The sequence below is a fragment of the Perca flavescens genome, chromosome 18, assembly GCF_004354835.1.
Source record: "Perca flavescens isolate YP-PL-M2 chromosome 18, PFLA_1.0, whole genome shotgun sequence".
Lineage (NCBI taxonomy): Eukaryota > Metazoa > Chordata > Actinopteri > Perciformes > Percidae > Perca > Perca flavescens.
Window position 1 is genome coordinate 9157384 of NC_041348.1, and position 21284 is coordinate 9178667.

General features: G+C 39.3%; 1 protein-coding gene across 1 annotated transcript; it reads right to left on the reverse strand.

The window, feature by feature from the left end:
• Positions 1-18383: 18383 nt before the first annotated feature.
• zgc:112001 (ankyrin repeat domain-containing protein 9) lies at positions 18384-20119 on the reverse strand. Its single transcript, XM_028605731.1, has 2 exons — positions 20087-20119; positions 18384-19978 (listed from the first exon to the last, which is right to left on the reverse strand). The coding sequence occupies exon 2, from the start codon at positions 19895-19897 to the stop codon at positions 19013-19015; it is 885 nt and encodes a 294-aa protein (XP_028461532.1). The 5' UTR covers positions 19898-19978; positions 20087-20119; the 3' UTR covers positions 18384-19012.
• Between the last annotated feature and the right edge of the window lie 1165 nt (positions 20120-21284).

A 21284-nucleotide genomic window follows, 5' to 3' on the forward strand; every position in this document is an offset into this window, starting at 1 on the left:
CGCCGGGGGAGTGAGGCAGACAGACCGGGGTGTGCTAGCTGGCAAAATTAGCATTAGATTAATTGTCTATCTATACAGCTAACGTTAACGTTACTAGTGAAGTTATTCGTGAGTTAGCTCAGTCCTGAAACAGTCATACTAAAAATAACTATTAGCGTGTTGAACGATGTTGTAACCTCATAATGTTACCCACAAAGAATTAGCATCAACGTTAGCAGATTGTAGTAACGTTAAACTGGTATCGATATTGAACTTACAAAATAGATAAGGTCACTGTTGTATTACTGTGATAAAAAGTGGGATTTAATTAATCACAAAATTATGCTGTATGGCAAAAAAAAGCAGTATTACGGTTACAAGTATTTATTTTTTCTGTGACATTGTATGATTTACAATTACTCCTGAACGTATCATCTTGGTGCCAGTGTTCTGACGGAAGTTAGAGTAACTGGAGGGTGAAAGGTTATATGACGCCACTGACGGGCGACTAAAGGAAACGTGCCGTGTCTGAAAATAAAATAACAGATTTCTCTGGGTTTGACATTTGGTGGAAACATTTGGGATAGTGTAAGAACATAACTCATAAAAATATATAACATAGGTATGGTCGTTTTTAGACATTTTAAAGCAGAAATGTTACATATAGTACCTTTAAGAGGTGAGCAGCCGGGCTGGTAAGATTTTAGTAGATTTTTGAATTTTGACTACCTTTGTTGACTTTACCAACGTTTCAAGTTTAGACAAAATTTCTGTCAACTTGGATCTTCTTATTCACCTAATTATTAAGTTCCTGTGAGGCAAATAGCTAAGAACCACTCTTTCTTCGTGGTCAGTGTCCTGAGGAAAAGCAAGAAATGCATGATTGAGTGCTAAGAAAAAACTTAAGACTAAATATATTTTGGTAGCACTTTACGGCACGGTAATAAGATGGTAATAGAGGGGTAACAGTGTGATAATAGAGATGTAATATATAGGTAATAACATGTAATTGCTCAATTAATAACTGGGTAATACATCACAGTAATAAGATGTAATACTGAGGTAATAAAGTGGTAAGAAGTTAACATACAATTAACAATGTAGTAAGTAGGAAAGGGTTCAATGATAACCATATGTATATCTAGGTAATGGCAATATACTTATATATTAATAATATTGTAATAACATGGTAATAATGGCGTAATATATGTTGATATTTTCACAGTATTATAGGCTACTATCAGCCTAATACCTTCTAAATTAGATAAAACTTCTTGGAAGTTAAAATTGGTAATTACCATATTATAATGCTGAAATTCATCCACCCATTATGTTCGAAAAACATTTTCCTTTTGTTTCAAGGTAATACTTCACAAATTATAGGTTTAATCTTGTGACTTCTTACCTGGAAACACGTCTGGTAGTTTCTGTGTAATAGCCATGAATCAGTGCTGCAAAACTGCATGTTTCTATTGTATTACATGGTAATATTACACTGTAAAAAATTATTTCCCCTTTTTGTTGTCTCAACTTCTGTTTTGGGGTCAAGTCAACTTTCACCTCAAAACTTTTCAATACTTTTGTTAAGATAACACACATATCTGTATTTTGCTCAGAAATTGTAATGCACAGTTGACACAACTGAGTCATTCTTGTCTTCTCAACTGTAAGTTGAAGTTCACTCAGGGTTCACCACGCTACGTAATTTTGCACATGCGCAGAGCGGCAGACCAGTTAGTCAACGTCTCCTCTATCGAAGGACCGAGTGCAAGAAGCGAGCTGACCGTTGGCTTAATTAAACTTTTAACTTTTTCTATGGTGTAATATTTTGTTTTTACTAAGCTAAAGTGTTAACGAAATACTGTGAACTGACCATTCAAAGCTACAGTATAACGTGCAAGCCATTAGTTTCAAAACCTTAGCTGTGTGTGTGTGTGTGTGTGTGTGTGTGTGTGTGTGTGTGTGTGTGTGTGTGTGTGTGTGTGTATTGCGGGAAAAGAACGAACATTGCTCATTAACTATCTAATGGTAGCTAGCTATGTAATGATTATGTGGAGAAATTCTGAACTTGCCTTCAACTAAGTTATGCAAGTAGGTAATGAACTAGCTAATCCTCTGAATGTAAGTTAGTTAGCCCTTATGTTGACTAGCTAGCTGGTTTGTTCGATGAAGGAACGCATGGGGAAATGTTTACTTTTGAATTTCTGACATGACAAGGCTAGCTAAATATGCAGGCTAAGGTGGTTTAATTTAGGCAGGCTTGTCCCAACATGTTCTGATAACGTATCTTTTGCATATGGTCAGATGTGACAAATGAGCTATGACGTTGAAACACGTTAACTAGTTTAAACAAGCAAGATACTATCTTTTTTATTATGAATTGTGCGCCCACTTTTGCCCTAGATTTAGCGACTTTTCAAACCCCCGTTTTTCACGAAAGCGACTAGCCACAAGTCTTTTTCTCTTCTTTTCTTTTTTTAACAGATTGCAAAGTGGCATTTTTATTTATTTTCTATTTTTGAACATATATAAATTTTGACACAGCTGCACTTTTATTTTCTTTATTTTTGAACTTGCTGTTATTTGATGTAGATAGTTGTTACTTCAATAAATTGGAACATTTTAAGCTTGTTGCGTATTTCATTAGCATTGTGTTGGGGCATCTTGCATCTTGAATTTTCATGTGTAGAGGAATTAATGCTGATTTGCAATCTATTCTTATTACTTTGTTGTGTCATTAGCAGTGTTGGGAAGGATACTTTCAAAACGTATTTCATTACAGAATACAGAATACATGCCCACAAATGTAATTTAGTAATTGTTGTTACTCAATCTGAGTAACGTATTCTGAATACTTGGATTACTTCAAGATTACTTCCACATTGAATTGCGTTTTATAAGTGTAGGAATGCGGCTATCACATCCAGCTTACTAAAAAGGCCTATAATGGTGTGTTCTTTTTATTCCAACTACCTGAATGTGTACCTGAACAAGCAGATAGATTATTGTATTGGTAGTCCCGAACTGCATAGCCTACTACAAAAATCTAACTGCAGTCTAAGCTACCACAAGCTAATTTTAGCTAACGTTAGTTAGCATGTCAAACGGGGCTAGTCAGTCTTTAAACGGCTCTGGAGCTGAATGTAAAGTTGCACGTCAATGTTAAAATACCAGTAAAACTACAGCAGACAACTAACTAACTAACTAACGGCTAATTAAAAAAATAACTTACTTTAAGATGCTCCTTCAGGTTGGAGGTGGAGTAATTTGGAGCTGAAAGGAGGTTGGTTGCTGGCAAGCAGAGGCTGCACGGCACAGTTAGCTATATTTCATTCTCCCTGTTCGTTATTTAATGTGAAATGCTATTTGAATTTCCAAGATAGAAACTTATTGCTGCCCTGGCTCTGTCGTGCCAGTTCCGACTCCATTAAGACTGATCACGCAAATAGCTATTTTTTTCTATTTCATATCGGGGCTTCTGGAAAATGCATTAAGTTGCCTTAATTTATTCAGAGTGAATAAACTCGTGAAAAGGAGAAGTATCGTCATGTAATCCATTAATTTTAACAATGTAACTGTATTGTAAATACCAACTATTTAAACTGTAACTGTAACGGAATACAGTTACTCATAATTTGTATTCTGAATACGTAACGTCGTTACATGTATTTCGTTACTCCCCAACACTGGTCATTAGCCAAACGAAGAGAGTGAGGCAGTGAAAGGAATGAACGTCGGAATCTTGGTGGTTACAGAGGAGGATCCTCAACACCCTGTCCCCAAGGAGATGATTGATATTGCACTGATTCTGGAGGAGCATATCGTTCTTTGGGCCCTGAAGTCCTGAGAGTTGTCACTCTCTGTCTCACACACTCACTCTGTCTCACACACTCACTCACTCACTCTCTGTCTCACACACTCACTCACTCTCTTTCTCACTCACTCTCTGTCTCACACACTCACTCACTCTCTGTCTCACACACACACTCACTCACACAGACACTCACTCTCTGTCGCACACACTCGCTCACTCACTCTGTCTCACACACACTCACTCACACAGACACTCACTCTCTGTCTCACTCACTCTCTGTCGCACACACCCACTCACTCACGCTCTCTCTGTCTCACACACACACTCACTCTGTCTCACTCACTCACTCACTCTCTGTCACACACACTCGCTCACTGTCTCACACACTCACTCACTCTCCCATACATACTCACAGACGCTCTCTCACACAGACATACACCCACCCTTCTCTCACTCACTCTTATACATATACACACACACGCTGTAACAGTAAGGCTTATAATTTGTAATGGCAGAAAATGCAGATAGATATTTAACAGAGTGGATAAGGAAAGAAATGTTGATGCTGTGGCTTACCAATGTTTTGTATTGTATGAAACACTTGAATTTGTGAAATAAATATTTTTGTTAATCTTTTCTCAAAATCTTGTCTTGTGTAAACTTAAAAAAAAGTTTGTAGAACTTAGATTTTCAAGGCAACCGAGTCAACTTACTTGATATGTTAATACAACAAACATAATGAAATCAACATAAATACAAAGCTTAGTCAAGACAACTTGAAAATGCACATCAGGCCCACTACATAATGTTGTTGAATTGAGCTAGATTGACTCCACACAATCATTAGTTCATATAATGCATAATTAGAAGTTGGATCCACTAAATTGAATGTTGTGTTTACAAATAAACCTTAGTTGACTGAACATATCATTAGTACAGTGAACTTGCAACATTAAGTTGAGAGAACTGAATAGCCTCTTTGTGCCAACTTAATAGCTGATTTACAATCAACTTATAATTTCAAGGCAACCAGGTTACACATATTTTTAAGTTGAGTCAACACATTATTATTTTTTTTTACAGTGTAGAATAACAGAGGTGTAGAGATGACCTGGAAATGCTTCTGGTAGTTTCTGTGTAACAACCATGAATCAGTGCTGCAAAATGCAACACTGCCTGTTTCTATTGTATTACATGGTAATATTTGATAACCGAGGTGTAGAGATTACCTGGAAATGCTTCTGGTAGTTTCTGTGTAATAACCATGAATCAGTGCTGCAAAAGGCAAAACTGCCTGTTTCTATTGTATTACATGATAATATCAGAATAACAGAGGTGTAGAGATTACCTGGAAATGCTTCTGGTAGTTTCTGTGTAACAACCATGAATCAGTGCTGCAAAATGCAACACTGCCTGTTTCTATTGTATTACATGGTAATATTAGATAACCGAGGTGTAGAGATTACCTGGAAATGCTTCTGGTAGTTTCTGTGTAATAACCATGAATCAGTGCTGCAAAAGGCAAAACTGCCTGTTTCTATTGTATTACATGATAATATCAGAATAACAGAGGTGTAGAGATTACCTGGAAATGCTTCTGGTAGTTTCTGTGTTAAGAAGTATTTTCTTCCAAAAAAACACCAGCCAACAATGCAGCTGTTTCAGGTTGGCTGTTGCCCATCGGGCAGAAAAACAGCAAAAGTCATAGAAAACTCCTCACACCAAAATTATCTGGACTGATAAACTACACTGGGGGGAAGGTGTTTGTTGTTCATTTTTTTCATTTTGGGTGAACTCTTCTTTTAAACACCTCTGGGCACAAAGTGTATTATGCATAAAATGAATAGTATTAGCTATTAAATCACACTTTAAGGTGTTAAAGTTACATTAAGAAACATTACTTGCATTTTTTGTTGCATCTATTTCATACAGTTACTATTTATTCACCAAACACTTCCTGGAAAAAAATGGGCAGGCCTGCCAGTGCCTCTATCTCTTGTGAGACACAATGTCCGATGTCTGAAGAGCAGGCCTATCCACAGGCATATCAATTAGTATAGTGTCGTAGAATTTTTACAAATTGCAGAAATCCTTCATGAGGAGGATAAAGCACAGGTCAGACCCCAGTAACATGCTTGTAATTTTAGTTTTTTTCAACCTAGACCCCATTTCCCCATGCATTTGTGTCTAACAGACTGATGTGACCAAAAATCTTTGTAATTGGTCCAGTATTGACCTAGATCGCATTGACAGTCTGGCGCGAACCAAGCTGCAATGTAACCTAATAGGGCAATTGTGCATCCTTGATCATTGTTCACTAAAAGTGATTGTTTTTACCACTGACAGGCTCAGATTCTTATCAAAAGTGTCTGACAACGTTATCAATCTCACAAGGTGACTTCTTGTCTGAAGACAGCTGTGTTGAGAGTGGAACGTGAGTCGGGTAAAAGTCATTCAGGGAGTTGTTTTGGAGATTATATTGACCTCATCCACATTGTCAAAATAATTTATTTTGATGCTTGGTGCTCCAACGTAGTCAAAGTTGATAGACCTTGTTTCACTGATTTCTATTGTTAAGATGCAGGACTTATCATTTGCCCAGAGAATACACCAGCGTTGTTGCTGTAAATATTCTGCTGGCTGCAATTTTTTTTTAAATGCAGTAGTTTGTTTTATATTGTTTTGTTAGTGTTTTTTGTTGTGTAGCATCAATTGATTACAACAGCATTTGGCAAACCTGTGTTGTACAATGAAAATGAATATTGAATATGCATGAGGGACCTTTGTGATAAACCTTGGACAATGCTGCCCTCTGCTGGCAATTTACAGCCAAACATGTTGTACATTACAGGGGATTTTACATAATGCAGCTCCAGTGAGCTGTTTAAAATCTGTGTGACGACATGGACAGCTGGTCAGCAACGACTTTCAGATAGGAGTGTAACACTCAATCTTGGCCTTCCTGATCTGCTGTCTCTGAAAGAGATAACACGCATCCATATTAAGAATTGATAGGATGTTTTTAGTGACTTAGTTGTGCACTGTTGAAATGTCCCTTTAGTTATGTTACTAATTACATCTTGCTGTTGGACTAGTAAGTCACATTAGCTGGCTTACTATGTCTTGTATTGTTGCACTTGCTTATTGTTAAGTTGTGTTAGCAAAGTTGCTTGCTAGTTTTTGATCATTGGTAATGTGATCATAACTATAACTGCAAGCAGTTATGACGGGGTCCAAGCCTCCCCGTCGCGAGTCCCCTCTGGCGCAAGTCGCCCCTGATGACACGCGGAGCCCACGAAAGCGGAGCCCACGAAAGCGGAGCCCGCAAAAGCGGAGAACCCGCAAAAGTGGAGCCCGCAAAAGCGGAGCCCGCAAAAGCGGAGCCCAAAGCAAGATGGCGGCGAGGCAAAAGTCAATAAATTTCACTAAGTGCGAGCTCCAAAAACTGTAGTGAAATGCAATAGCAAATTTCCCATTCATTGAATAAAAGGCCAAAACCCTTCAACCTAAATTATAACGCCCCCTAATGGCTGGTTATCACCAAATCTGGTATAGAGTTGCAGAGTTGCATGTCAAACAATAATCTCAAATTTTGTGATGAAAGCATTTACTGTGGCAGAGATATTGCCATTGCAAATTTCCCATTTAGAGGCGTGTTCAGATCCTTGGAGTGCGATGTCTAACAATAATAACAAGTTTTGCTCTGATACTTATTAATTCTGCCGAGATATGCTGAAGTTTGTGTTTTGTGGCTAACTAGGAACATTTGTTTGGTCGTAAAATGCACATAGTTTAACATAGCAAAATTCCTTAGATATATTTTGGTCAGGTCCATCTGTCGGTGCTAGATACCAGGTTTCGTGCCGATCGGTCGCACGGCCTAGGAGGAGATAGAAAAAGTTGGTTTTGCGCATTGCGGGTCCCATAGGCCATGGTACACTTTGATGAATCAGTACCCCACTGTAAGCGTGGTCTCAGCAATGGCCCTCAAAATTTTGTAAAATTTTTAAAAAATAGGATGAGCCGTTCATGAGATATAAACTTTTTGTACTTGTAGCGCCCCCTAGTGGCCAATTTTTTTTATAGAATTGGTTCCGAAGCCTCAGAGGGTCATGGCAAACAAAAATCTAAAGTTTTGCAATGATAGCATTTGTTTTGGCCGAGATATCGTGTTTTCGTAGCTAGCTACACTAATTTGTTTGTGCGTAATAAGTTTCATCCGTTAAAAATTCTTTTGATAACTTTTTTGTCAGATCGGTCACTACCTGCCAAGTTTCGTGCAGATTGGTCGCACAGTCTAGGAGGAATTAGAAAAAGTAGGTTTATGATAAATTGCGATTTTTTGCGCATAAAAATATAACCAAAAATGGGCGTATAGCAGGAGATTCAGCTGAATTTGGGGAACGCGTGGATATGTGTATTTTTTATGTGCGATGTACGGTTTGGGAGTTTTTTTTCTGCTATAGTGCCACCTAGTGGTGGAAGTGGCTGAATTCTTTTGGTCGAGGTCTGTGCAGGGATCTGGACCAGTCCTGAAAATTGCACCCACCCCCCACCATGTACGGTTTAGGTTGTAGCATCAGTTTTACGTGGAGGAAAATAATGATCTTTAATAGGGTTCCACAGCTCCGCTGGATCTGCAGCCACCTTGGGCTTGGACCCTTAATTAAAGCACTTGTACAGCTGTCCATATTTACGACAGCGGTGTATAAATGAATTACACTCTGAAACTGTAGGGCCACCACATCGCAATGATATCAAAAGTTGCTTTAAAGCTACATTGTGTAAGAAAATTGTATATGACATCCAATTGAATATTATTTTCTAGCCCCCATTCCGAGCGCGTTGTAACTCCTCTGGTGGCCAAACCCGAAATTAGCTCTTAGTATCTCCATCGTTTACACGCAGCTGTTCTAGCTGTCTGTGTTAAACTGCAGGACGTAAGTTGTCTGCCAGGGAAATCACAACGTTATGCACAATCATGTTATAGTTAGCCAAGCAACTATGAAACTTCAAATTTACACAAATAGGCAGAATTACCTGGCAAGAACAAAGCAGGCAACTTCGACTTTTAAAATTGTTGCTTCTTATGAGCTCTTTCCATCTTGGAAGAGCCACTCCAATATTAACTTTGGTCTTGATGCTTTGCCTGTCGCGTTGTCGTTTTAATTCTCTTTTTAACTTCCTTGGTGACTCTATTACATGTCCTAGAGAATAGGTGTGATCCTCCATTTTCAACAGGCTTTCAAATCTGCTGGGAGTCGCAAGTAATCTTCTCCCCCTCCCTAGCATTCGTCACCGTGCCAGTAAGTGTAAAAGTGCGAAAGGCGGGGGTATGTCCCTCTTTGGCTAATGCATTTTTAAAGATGGAGGTGCAACATGGCGGCCGTAGGTGCAACACGGCGACTCGTTCCTATGTATTCTGAATGATTCTGAATGGCAGATTCTATGCGTACGAGAATACTTTGATTAGTTGGTGGAAGTAATTACACATGAATGAGCACATATTTGTGAAAGAATTATGGGGTTTTCAACTGTAAACATTACACAATGTAGGTTTAAGGTTTGGGGCCCTATTTTGCACTCAGCGCAATTGCTGTTGTACACCGACGCATGTATCATTCCTGTTTTACACCCGACGCACAGTGGACTTTTCCCTCCACAGACGCATGTCTGGAAGTAGGGAATGTATTTGCGCTCCTGGGGGTTTCAGCGAAAAGAGGAGGCGTGTTCAGGCACAAACGTTCCCTGTTGTTATTTTGCAGTTTCAGAAAACAATTCCACCAAAGACCAGGAAAAGTCTAAAGTCAGTGGCGCGTTATTCAGATGCTATTTTAGGGGCGCATGCTTGGCCATAATGTAGCGTGTGCACAACGCACATACGCTTTGCTTCGCTCATCTACACGGACGCAGCAGTTCCTATTTTAAAAATATTACTGAAAATGTGCTCCAGGTGTTTGGATTACAGTACAGTCCTCAAAAAGTTGCAGCATTCTTTGTGGCTTGTAGTGTTTTACACAACATTTCCATGAATCATGGATGTGTTGATGACATAAATGAGGAAATATTAGAGGACTTAAGGAGACGTGATGTTGAACGGCGGGATTGGACGCTCCGGCGGGATCTGGTCTGGGAGTGGCAATGCGCTCCTGGGGGAGCGGGTGGACGGAGATGGAGTGGGGGGAGGAGGAAGGGGCACAACAGGAGCAAGTGGTGCGTTTGGAGGCCCACGCTCCATGGCTGCAGCAATCCTCTCCAGACTTGAGGAGATGCGCCCGAGAGGCCTCAGCAACATCGCCACCCGGTCAAGACGGGCATTTATTACTTTGCTGCGTCTCAGACAGCTCCCGCTGGCGTGCGCCAGGCAAATTCGCCGTCATAATAGAAATTCGCCATGAAACAAGCGCGCCTGCTCTTAAAGGGAATGTGAGATTGGTTTATTGCACGTTACGCCCAAACCACACCTAGCTACTTCAGACCAACCCATTTTAGATTTGCGTCTGGTGTGAGAGTCATTTATCCCGCCGGTATAATAGCAACAGCGCCCGAGATCCGCTCACAAGCTTCTTGCGTTTCACATATGATACTTGCGTTTCAGATCGTTAAAATAGGGCCTAAACCTATAGTGCGTAGTTTCTGTCGCCCCCATGAGGAATTATAAATAATGACAACAAAACTGTCGACGCTTCCACTTTATACAAGCCTTCCATAACCGTGCACCTCCCCCAATCCCCATATCCTCCACACAGTTGCTAGTAGCCAAGGAGGACACAGAGTTTCTGCGCGGGAAAGTCACTGGACAATACAATCTTCTGAACATAGTCATACTGAGAAATACAGAGAGAGTTGTGTGGAGCTGATAGTCTGAATTAGCTTTGTAGCAACTCATTTGGCAATGGCTTGAATATAAGTACAGGATGTACAGGATTTTGTTCTCACTTCTGTAGGCGTCTTCTTTGGCCTGATGAAGCTGCCTGGGTTTTGCTGTAAAATAGGGTTCACAGACCATTTTACACTGAACAGCACACCACTTCATTTGCCCTGCAAAATGTCAAGGACCATGAAGCATTGCTAACTCCCTTGTGAACTATTTGCCTCCAAGAACACTGCGATCCCCTGCTTATTGGAGGTTCCCAGCAATAGCCAAAATAAAATCAGGGATGCAGCCTTTGTCAATTTACGCCCCAAAGCTATGGACCACACTAAATATCAAGGAAGCCCCCATGCTTAACCCTTGTGTTGTCTTTCCGTCCATCTTGAAAAAAACTTTATTATAAATAAATATTATAAAACTAAATTTTTACATTTTCTTCTACACATTTTCAGCGCTTATTTTTACGTCCCATATTTTCTGATACAAAACAAAAATTTAAAACGGGTTAATGTGACCCGAAGTCAACACAAGGGTTCATTTAATTTTTTTTTATAGCTAAAAATGTATCCTTTCACGTTATCTTTTAACTAGTTATGACTTATCTAATACGAGCCTGAAACCTTTTTTTACACTTTGCTTTCCTCTTATGCACTGCTGAACTTCTTTTAAAATGTTATATTTTACTTAACTTCATGCATTCTATGTCTTCTATAAAGGGGGTTACAGATTATGCATGGCTTAAGTGTGTTAAATGTTGGCATCAGTTGTTGACTATTAAATTTGAGATAATAAGACTGTGGTGTGTTTGTTAACCCCCACAGCACCGGCGAGAGGGTGTTTTTAAGCTAGATAAGGCCCACAGTAAGGATACACCCTAGGGAAGATGCATGAGGTAGCTGAAAAATGCTTTTTCATTGAAATCAGGATGTGACGTTAATGTGATGGTCGCAGAGGATGATGTTGATAGCTATAGTTTTGAGAAGGCGTTGTCATTTGCAGACAACATGCTGTTTTTGTCATTTTATCTTCTGTTAAGAGACAACAACACAAAAGACGTTTGATTTTTTTTTTTAAAGGATACAAACATTACTTTCATATTCATCATGTATCCGTCCAGAACTTAAATTCCAAAACTTTTTAGTTAATCTTAACTTAAAAAAAAAAAAAAAAAAAAAAATATATATATATATATATATATATATATATATATATATATTTGTGCTATGACAGCCTGCTCAATGTAATATTTGAAAAAAATAAAATGTGTCTTAAATAAGTGGTGACTGTCTAAAAGCCGACATGCAGTTTGGTGCTTCACAACTGCTTGTGCAGCTTAATTTAGTTTTGTGTTAAAGTCCTTTTAACAAGATTTACCAGTCAGTGGTTTTCTAGTTGACTTTGCTTTTAATAAACTACCCAAAGTACTGTTTCTGGCCTACAGTGCATATGTTTTACTTGAAAAAACAACGAGACATGAGACAGGCAGAACAATTCAAACAAGACAGTCAGCCTCTCAGACTAAAAGCAAATAAAGAACTTTTACAGCATGCTGTACTTTGCACTAGATATGCTGTTGCTCTGCCTGTGTCTGCAGTTCAATGTGTCTTTAATCACAATGTTGTTTTCACATGATGCAATAGACAACATATATTTCTGAGTAATCAAGTTACTACAAAGTAATTCCTAATTACCGACTACTACATACACAATGAATAGAGAAAAGAGGCATGGGGAGGTCACTTGGTGCCCACAGCTATTTTTTGCACCAGGGCCCCCCCTCTAATAATGAATAAATAAAGCAGTTTTTTCAACGAAATTCCTCTGGAGATTAACAAGTGAAATTTCAACTAAAGGGAAACCGTGTTTTTTTTGTTTTTTTTAACCTGTGTGCGAGAACGCTGCAGTCCGCAGCATTGAAACAATCTACAATGTAATAGGACAATTGTGCACCGTCTATTTATGTACACAAAAAGACTAAATCGGTCAGATGTCTTAACTGAGAGGAGTGGCGTGATGAACGCTCCTGCACAGCTCTGTCCTTAAAACTTCATGTTGGGCCTCTCAATGACAATTTACTTAAACTAAAGATCTACATTTGTCTGCCTAAAATATAGTTGCCTTTATGCATGTCTAATGCATGTTTCTCCTGTGAAACCCGAGCCAAAACAAAGAAAAGTGAGTGAATTATGTCAGACAAGGAAACACCTGCCTGGGAACTCATTTGAAATAAGACTGGATGAGCTTGAAAGAAACACGAACTACACTGAATAGACTCTCTAATGCCAAAAAAAGCCATGGGAGATCTAACCAAAAAGGTGAACACACTCTACAAACAAGGTTCACCAACCTGGAGGCACATAGTTGGTGAAATAATTTGGTCTTTGTAGGCCAAGAAGGTCTTGAGTCACGTAACCCAGAACCAGCCAAGACGATGGATGACATAACCGAGGTATATTCTGGAACTCAAAACCAACGAGCCGACGCCAGAGGGTGAAAGACAGCAGTGTAGAGCTGAAGATCTTTGCCCAAACCCGACGGGACCCGCAGTATATACTGCTTGTAATATTCATCTTTATGCAGACAATTGTATTTTGTATTATAACTCTCCACAGCTGTCAGAAGCGTTACCTTTAACAGCTCACTGCCCTGTTACAACTTTCCAACCTGGTGCATTTCAGTGGCTAAAGCAAGGTATCGTATATCTGGGTATCTTATTCCCTCCCCATTTAAAAGATCTAGTTAAAGGTAATTTGGATCCATTATTTAATAAAATGTCTTGTGATGTTAATAGATGGGTGACCCCTAATCTCTCAAAAGCTGGGAAGGTCAATGTTATAAAAATGGTTTGTGTGAGCTACTGAACTACCTTATCCAATCTCTGCCTCTGGAGGTTCACCTGTCATATTTTAAATGGTTCGATAGGATAACAAGGACATTTATATGGAATGGTTAAAAACCTGGCTACATTTTGATATATTACAAAGACCGCTTGATAGAGGAGGTTTGGGTCTACCAAAAATTATATATTATTACTATGCTCTTAACTTAAGGCATCTGGCCCACTGGTCACTTCCTCCTGAAAGAGCCCCACCCTGGTATTATATTGAGCAATCTGTTCTGGCCCCATCCCTCACTTAAAAGTAGTTTGGACCAAAGTGGCCTGGCTGTTTGAACTGGATCCATATTTAAATGCCTCATCAAGTATCTGGCGGAATCCAAAGTTATGTATTAATAGATTTACCTTTTTTTGGAGGGACTGGCTGGAAAAGGGAATTGTTACATTGGGTGATCTGTATCTTGGTGGGACATTGAAATACTTTGAGGATATAGTACAGCAATTTGGGATCCCTAAGTCCCAATTATTTTTTTTTTTTATATTTGCAACTTCGCCATCTGTTAGTGGGGACTTTTGGATCCAGTTCTTCAGCCCCAAAGGCACCAGAATGTTTAGATAAGGTGTTGATGAACTTTGGAAAAGATCATGCTTCTGGGTATTATGCTATACTCATTCAGAACCTGGGGGATGGAGCTTAGTCAGCCCTCAAAAAGACATGGGAAAGAAATCTGAGTATTACACTGATAGGTAATTGGTAGGAATATTAAAACTATGTAACACAATGTAAAGGTGTGTCTCATGCAATTTAAGATTATGCATTGCTTCTACTGGACGCCCTCCAAATTGTTTAAACTTGGATTAAAAGACACACCAAATTGTTGGAAATGTAGGACAGAGGACGGCAAATTACTTCATGCCCTATTGTCCCGTGATAAGGTCTAGGAATTTTGGACCGAGATACATGATTATGTTCGATTGCAGAGATTCAGCCCAAGATTATTTGTTCTGGCAGATAAATTGGATAGAAAAGCAGATAAAACGTTGAGTCCAAACCAGTTTAATGATAGCCAGACTGATTTTTCAAAGAGTTTGGAGGATCAAAGGGGTACCTTCAATCCAAGAATGAGCTTGGAGATGGCTAGAGTCGCAACATTTGAAAAAATGTCATACAAACGGTTTGCTAGATTGAGTTTTTATACTAAATGGGGAAAGTATCTGAGATTTCCGGAGGGGTCTTAGGAGGCTATGTACTGTGGAAAGACGTTTGTAATATACTTATGGTGTCGATAAATATACATAATGTGGTTATTTGGTTGACAGTTTGTTGTCAATAAGTTTTGTTATTTTATTGTATTGAATAGTATATATGTATATATATATATATATATATATATATATATATATATATATATATGCATTATTTCATCTTGTCAAGGATGAGAGAAGGAAAAAAGAAGGAAGAAAAAAAGAAAGAAAAAAGGGCAAGGGGGGGGGGGATCAGACGGGGAGGTGATGTGCTCATGTTTTAAGTTGTATTTCTTTTTCTAAATAAGAATAAAAATGTTAATCATGAGGAAACCCCCCCCTAAATTTACCCATTGATATTACCATATGCTGGCTTTATACCAACTAAAAGTCATAGGCGTCGCTAGGCTATTTTTAGGGGTGCTGAAGCACCCCTAAATATCATCTCAGCACCCCTGAAAATAAAGTCCTTATTGTGATAATGTGAGATCGTTTAGTGCTCAAAGTAGTGGCGGTTTTTGACACAGGCGAACCGGGCAGCCACCGAACTTAAAAAAATATATAAATAATCCTCTGTGCTGCGAAGCGTTTTTCTGTTTTCTATCATTTCACTGTGTGGGGAATTGGCAGATCAGCGCCCCCAGCAGCTGCAGGCGCCCTGCTTGCTGAGAGAGGTCAGCCCCCCCTACTTTCACAATGAAATGGACTAGTCCGTCCCACAGTGCGCCGCCAAAGATAAACAAACGGTGAAAGGAGAAATGGGAAGTACACGGAGACGGAGAAAGACGAGTCTAAACGGTCTAAACCTTTCTGTTATGTCAATGGTCTAAACGCCAAAATGCAAAAAAGTTACCCAAGCGGCTCAAATAAAAGAAAAAAGCAAAAAGACATGTTTTCGGGAGTAGCAGGACCTTCATCAGCTCTACTTTGGTAGCCTACACAATGCATTCTCTGTTGATTAGTTGATTACATTTGCCTTCTGGTTGACAACACAAAGGAGCGAGGAGAATAGAGAGGGAGAAGGGCAGAGAGAGCAAGATGAACAAGGTGAGAAAATGGCTAGGTAGCCTATAAGACATGTATATAGTAGGACTACTGTGTTTTATTTTGTCTTTTATTTGAAGATTATTTTCTAGTTGATTACAAAATGTTTTGTATGTGATTGTCAGTGATATGACAGAGGGAAGGAGATAGAGGGAGAGAGGAGGATGGGGAGAGAGAGAGAAGGATGGAGAGAGAGTGGACAAAGAGAGGGACCTGGAAGAACCAAGTGAGAAAGTGGACATATATTATACGGGCAAAAACACTTAAAACATTCCATTCACATTATATTTACATATGCATTTCATGGAGGACTAAGCTCTTAAGAAAAAGAGATGTTGTGTTTTCCCCATCTGGTTCAGAGGCATTATTAGATTAGATGAAAAAGTTGAAAATCAACAGCAGAAAAAAACATGAATAATCTTGTCTAAAAATATGTTAAGGCTTATTTTACCATTCAAGGTATGTGCAGGGGTGTAGCTCCAAATTCTGGGCCCTGTGAAAGGCATTTTCTATGGGCCCCTCCATGCAGCCAAAGCTATGAATTCTAGCATATTTTTGGGCCCTCCTCACATGAGGGCCCTGGGCACTCAGTCCCCTCCCCCCCCAGTCCAACACCCCTGGGTATGTGTGCTGCAATAATCATGCTTTGTAGTTTCCATCTTTTTTCACAGCAGATGCCTTGAATCTGTTGATAGTTTGTCATAATTGCATATCTCAATCTGTCTATTTCTTTCCCCAAAACTCACAAGAAGTCATGATTTAAGAGTTTAAAAAAAAAAAAATCTTACGGGAGCATGCCCCCAAACCCCCCTAGCTTAACTGCTATCAACTTTTCATTAGGGGCTGAGCACCCCCAAAGGTCAGATCCTAGAATCGCCCCTGCTAAAAGTATTGTTTATTTACAGTACAGCGTTCTTGCTCAATACTGGACCAAAAGATTTTTAGATTAGATTCAGATTTAGATTATGATGGGTGGGTAAGAGAGAGCGAGAGAGAGAGAGAGCGAGAGAAAATGCTAAATTTGACTTTCTCTTTTGCACTTGATCAGGTGGAACTGTATTTAATTCTCTTTCAGGTGGGCAGAGCCATTGAAACAAACAGTTTACTAAGGACAGACATTCTGATCGCTGCTAAAACTTAGTCAACAATGCATGGAAAAATATGGTCTAGGTTGGAAAAAAACTGAAACTACCCTTTGAAACAACCAAACTAACTAATAACTGTCACAGACATTTACCTCAATTTTGGCTATTGTTAGTTCCTAATTACCAGTGATGTCAAATGAAGCTTCATGAACGATTAGTTGTACTTGCTGACCAAGCTAGATCGTGCTCTTGGTTTAAAGATAAAGGCTCAAGCAATGACAAATTGTACTTTCAACCCTTTGTTGAACATAGAGTGCCATCTATTGGGCTCAGAAAATAAAGAAAATGATTCACAAAGATTTATTTGGACATCACTACTAATTACCTTGCTCTTTCCAAGAAGCTTTCAAGAAGTTGTAATACAATTTTTAGGATATGATGGAATGCACGTTTAAAGTAAAACCTTCTAAAAACTTTCCTGTACAGTATGAGCTTCCTCGGTGGATACAAGGAGCCTTTTAAAGATCTGTCATATATGTGTTTTTCCACCTTTGAGGGAAAAATGCTTCTACAAAATAAAAATGAAAACACATTACGTGATGTTGTCTAGTGTTTTTTATTTAAATGTGCATGTTTACCTTGTTATTAGTCTCCATGGCTCTGTCCAGCAGCTGCATATAGATCAACTCAAGCTCCTGTTTTGTCCAAGATAGCTGCTACATCATGATACATGACCAAACGGGGCAGGTCCAACACAGAATATGATGATTAAGCTAGAGAAGCTGCAACATTCACTCTCACTCACCAACACAGCAGCTTACTGTCTGCGTCTTTTACACCTTCACAAGGAGTATTTCTTACTATATATATATATATATATATTCTTTTTCTTTTAAATCAAACTCCAAATTCAAGAATAAACTCTTTTATACTTCTTCCTTCATTGGTCATTTATTGTGTGGCAATTATAGTTGAAATGATGAGAAAAAGCAGATATCAACAATGTTGAATGTCATTCATGGGGTCAAGATAGACACAACTAGATCATTGTATTCCTATTTATTTAAAAATAATCAGTCATCCATAGAGTTTTCAAGTCACCTGGCTGTTCTCAAATTATCTAGACCAGGGGTCTTCAACGTTTTTTAAGCCAAGGACCCCGTAACTGAAAGAGAAGGCATAAAAGGTATAAAATCAAGTTGCATATTAAATTGGGCCTACAACAACCTGTAGGGTGGCCTAAAGTTCTTATACACATCTTTTTTTGCATAGAATATTAAACTTTTCAAATAGCCTAATAATTGGCATGATTTTATAAATGTTTTAATGTTAAACATACATGTGGCACAGTGAATAGTTATGATTAACTATCTGTGTATGGCCTTAGTGACTATCTTACTGCCAGTAAGCAGTGGGGATTTCTATTTGCTAATATGTTGGATTCATGTTAAGACTTTTTAATTTTTGAAAATCTTTCAAAAATTAACAAGAATTTGGAGGCCCCCCTGCACTGACTCTGAGGACCCCCTAGGGGTCCCGGACCCCCTGTTGAAGATCACTGATCTATACGATCCCTTTCTTGAACATTACTGTTAAATAAAACCCAAATAAATTAAAATCAAGATTAGCAGAGTTCATGTAGACGGTTGACTGGCGTTGGTCTACTCCTCTGATAGGATACAGTGGCTTAAAAAGCAGTAACGTTAGCATCAGTAGGTAACACTTAACAATGAGGTAAGACAAATAAACTGTTTAATAATGCCCGAATTTGTGTAAAAAGGTTTAAGAATATGGCTGTTTATTCCTGGTCTTCCCACTGCTGGCTGCCCTTCAAACTGCCACTACAGTCCAATCAACCTCCAGCTCCAAGTAAATGTAATCAGTGGGCCAAACAGTGTGATAAAAGTCACATCTTAAGATAAGATTCAATCATTTGTTTCCTGACAGTGTTTATTTGTGCAGCCCTAAAATTAAGTGTTACTGCTTTATAGCCGCGCACACACACACACACACACACACACACACACACACACACACACACACACACACACACACACACACACACACACACACACACACAAAATGCTAAAATAGAACATTATTCATACTGGAGCATGCTTCATGTTATACTAATGCTACACCATCCTCTGCCTGTCCCGCTGTGTCACAGGCAGACCCGGTGGTTTAAGGGAGGAGGGGATGGGCAGCTCATGCAGGCTGTCCGGGAAGGTCGCAGGGCTGAGCTGCTTCAGAATAGTCTGCATAGCAGCAAGGACCAGCGGCGCCGGGCTTCTTTCAGCCAGGTACTTGTACGTCTCCTCACCCAGCACCTCGCTCCAGCGCTCCGGCTCTCTGCTCAGAGCCCCTTTCATCTTAAAGTGAACCTTTGGCATGAACATGAGCAGGTTGTCCAGACACTGCCTTCTCTCCCCGCCGTTCACCTCCTTGGAGTCCCTGAGTTTTTCCAGAATGACATCCAGCGGCGTCAAGCCACTTTGGTCCAGGGCGTGCGGGGACGCTCCGTTCCCCAAAAGCATGACGACCGCCTCGGGCCGCATGAGCTCGCAGGCCAGATGTAAAGGGGTTCTCCCGTCCTCCAAGTGAAAACACCCAGCTCGGTCCGTGTAGGAGGTCCCGAAGGGTATCCGGTGGATCTCCTGTAAGATAAGGCCGAGAATGTAGCGCCTGTCGTAGCGGACAGCCATGGCCAGGTGTGGGGCGGAGGACGGGCAGCAGCAGAAGCGCTCCCCGGGCTTTGCTAGCGCTTCGACGGTGTACCGGCTGAGCAGGTACTGGGCGTACGCCTGGTGATCGTGAACTACAGCGTAGAGTAACGCCTCCGACGGGGTATAAATCCTTTGGCTGGCGTCCTCCTCCTGGTAAAAAGTCTCCATCGTCCGCATGTCCTCCAGCATCCAGACCGGTTTCAGGTCCCGCACAGCCCGATAGAAGAGCAAGGAGAAGGACTTGCGATGCCCCTGAATGCTCTGAGCCGCCAAGCTGACAGCTACAGAGGCCATGGCGAAGAGCGACCCGAGTAAACTAACTCCTCGACGGGTTAGACGGCGTCCTTCATATTTCTGGAGCCATAACTTCAAGAGCTGTGGAGATACAAGAACACAGCCAGATAGAACATGGACACATTTAGTTTACTTACAAAACAATGACTAGCTCTGTCTTCAAAGTCATTTACAAAGTGACTGACTCACATTCCTGTACACTCCACAGCTGCGGGATTCCGCTATGCAGTACTGAGCTGAGCTAGTACGCATGCGCATGTTATAATAATGTCAAAAGAGTCCGGAAAACTTTATTGACAACTGTGTTACAATATTTCCTTAAGGTTCTTATTTTTAAAACAATTTAAGAATGTACAAACAGTCATCAGTCATCAAATCAGTCATTTAACAAGAAAAGAAATACATCAAAAAGTAATAAAGTAATACAATAATAATAATAATAATAATAATAATAATAATAATAATAATAATAATAATAATAATAATAATAATAACAATACAGCATACATACATATACATACAAAATAAGAGTAATTTCGGTGACAGACTTCTGACAAACAGTTTAGACTTTACTGAGACTCAAAATAACAATATCGACTTAAAAGACTTAAAATATAGTGCAGAATTAAGAAATGTACGTTTATGAATTTTCCACAATAAGATAAAAAAGGTAACAATAGTATATAAACTGTTATCATCACTTTCAAAAAAAATTACTCATGTTTTTTTTACCTTCAATAACTATTGCATATGTTGTTCATAATATACAGTACCATAGCCAGCGACCTCAGCTTATGAAACGTGTTTTGGAATGTATGAAACATAACAGGCGGCAATGTTGTTAAGTCACCAGGGTGCTAAACAATATGTATAGCTGAGAAATCAGAGGCCAGACAAAAGCTATTATGAATCATTTCTTAATATTGTTTAAAAAGATGATTTCTCATCCATATCATTTTCAAACATATGGGAAAAGGTTTTTGGATTTCCTCTTCCCTGGCAGAAAATGTATAGATTTATTTACAAGGCATCTTATTCTACCTCTTTATGGGTTTTCCCAATTTAAATTGTTTTACAAGATGTTGCCCACAGGAAAAATGCTGAAAATATGGCTAATAGCTGATAGTGATGTATGTAAATGTTGTGCTAAGGAGGTGGAAGTTATAATGCATTTTATTATATCCTCTGCACATCCTTTATATCCTGAACTTTTGCACATCCTGCACTTATCCATAAAGCCTCTTTTTTCTTTCTCAATGTTATATAGTTGTATGTGCAATTTGTTTCTGTATTTATTATTTGTTTATTTCAAAGTTTAAATATGTTTTTGCACCATCAACCAAAGCAAATTCCTAGTAAGCGCTACTTACCTGGCAATAAATCTTTT

Excerpts from the sequence above, each read along its gene's own strand:
- zgc:112001 (XM_028605731.1), bottom strand. The coding sequence starts at position 19,897 with ATGGCCTCTGTAGCTGTCAGCTTGGCGGCTCAGAGCATTCAGGGGCAT.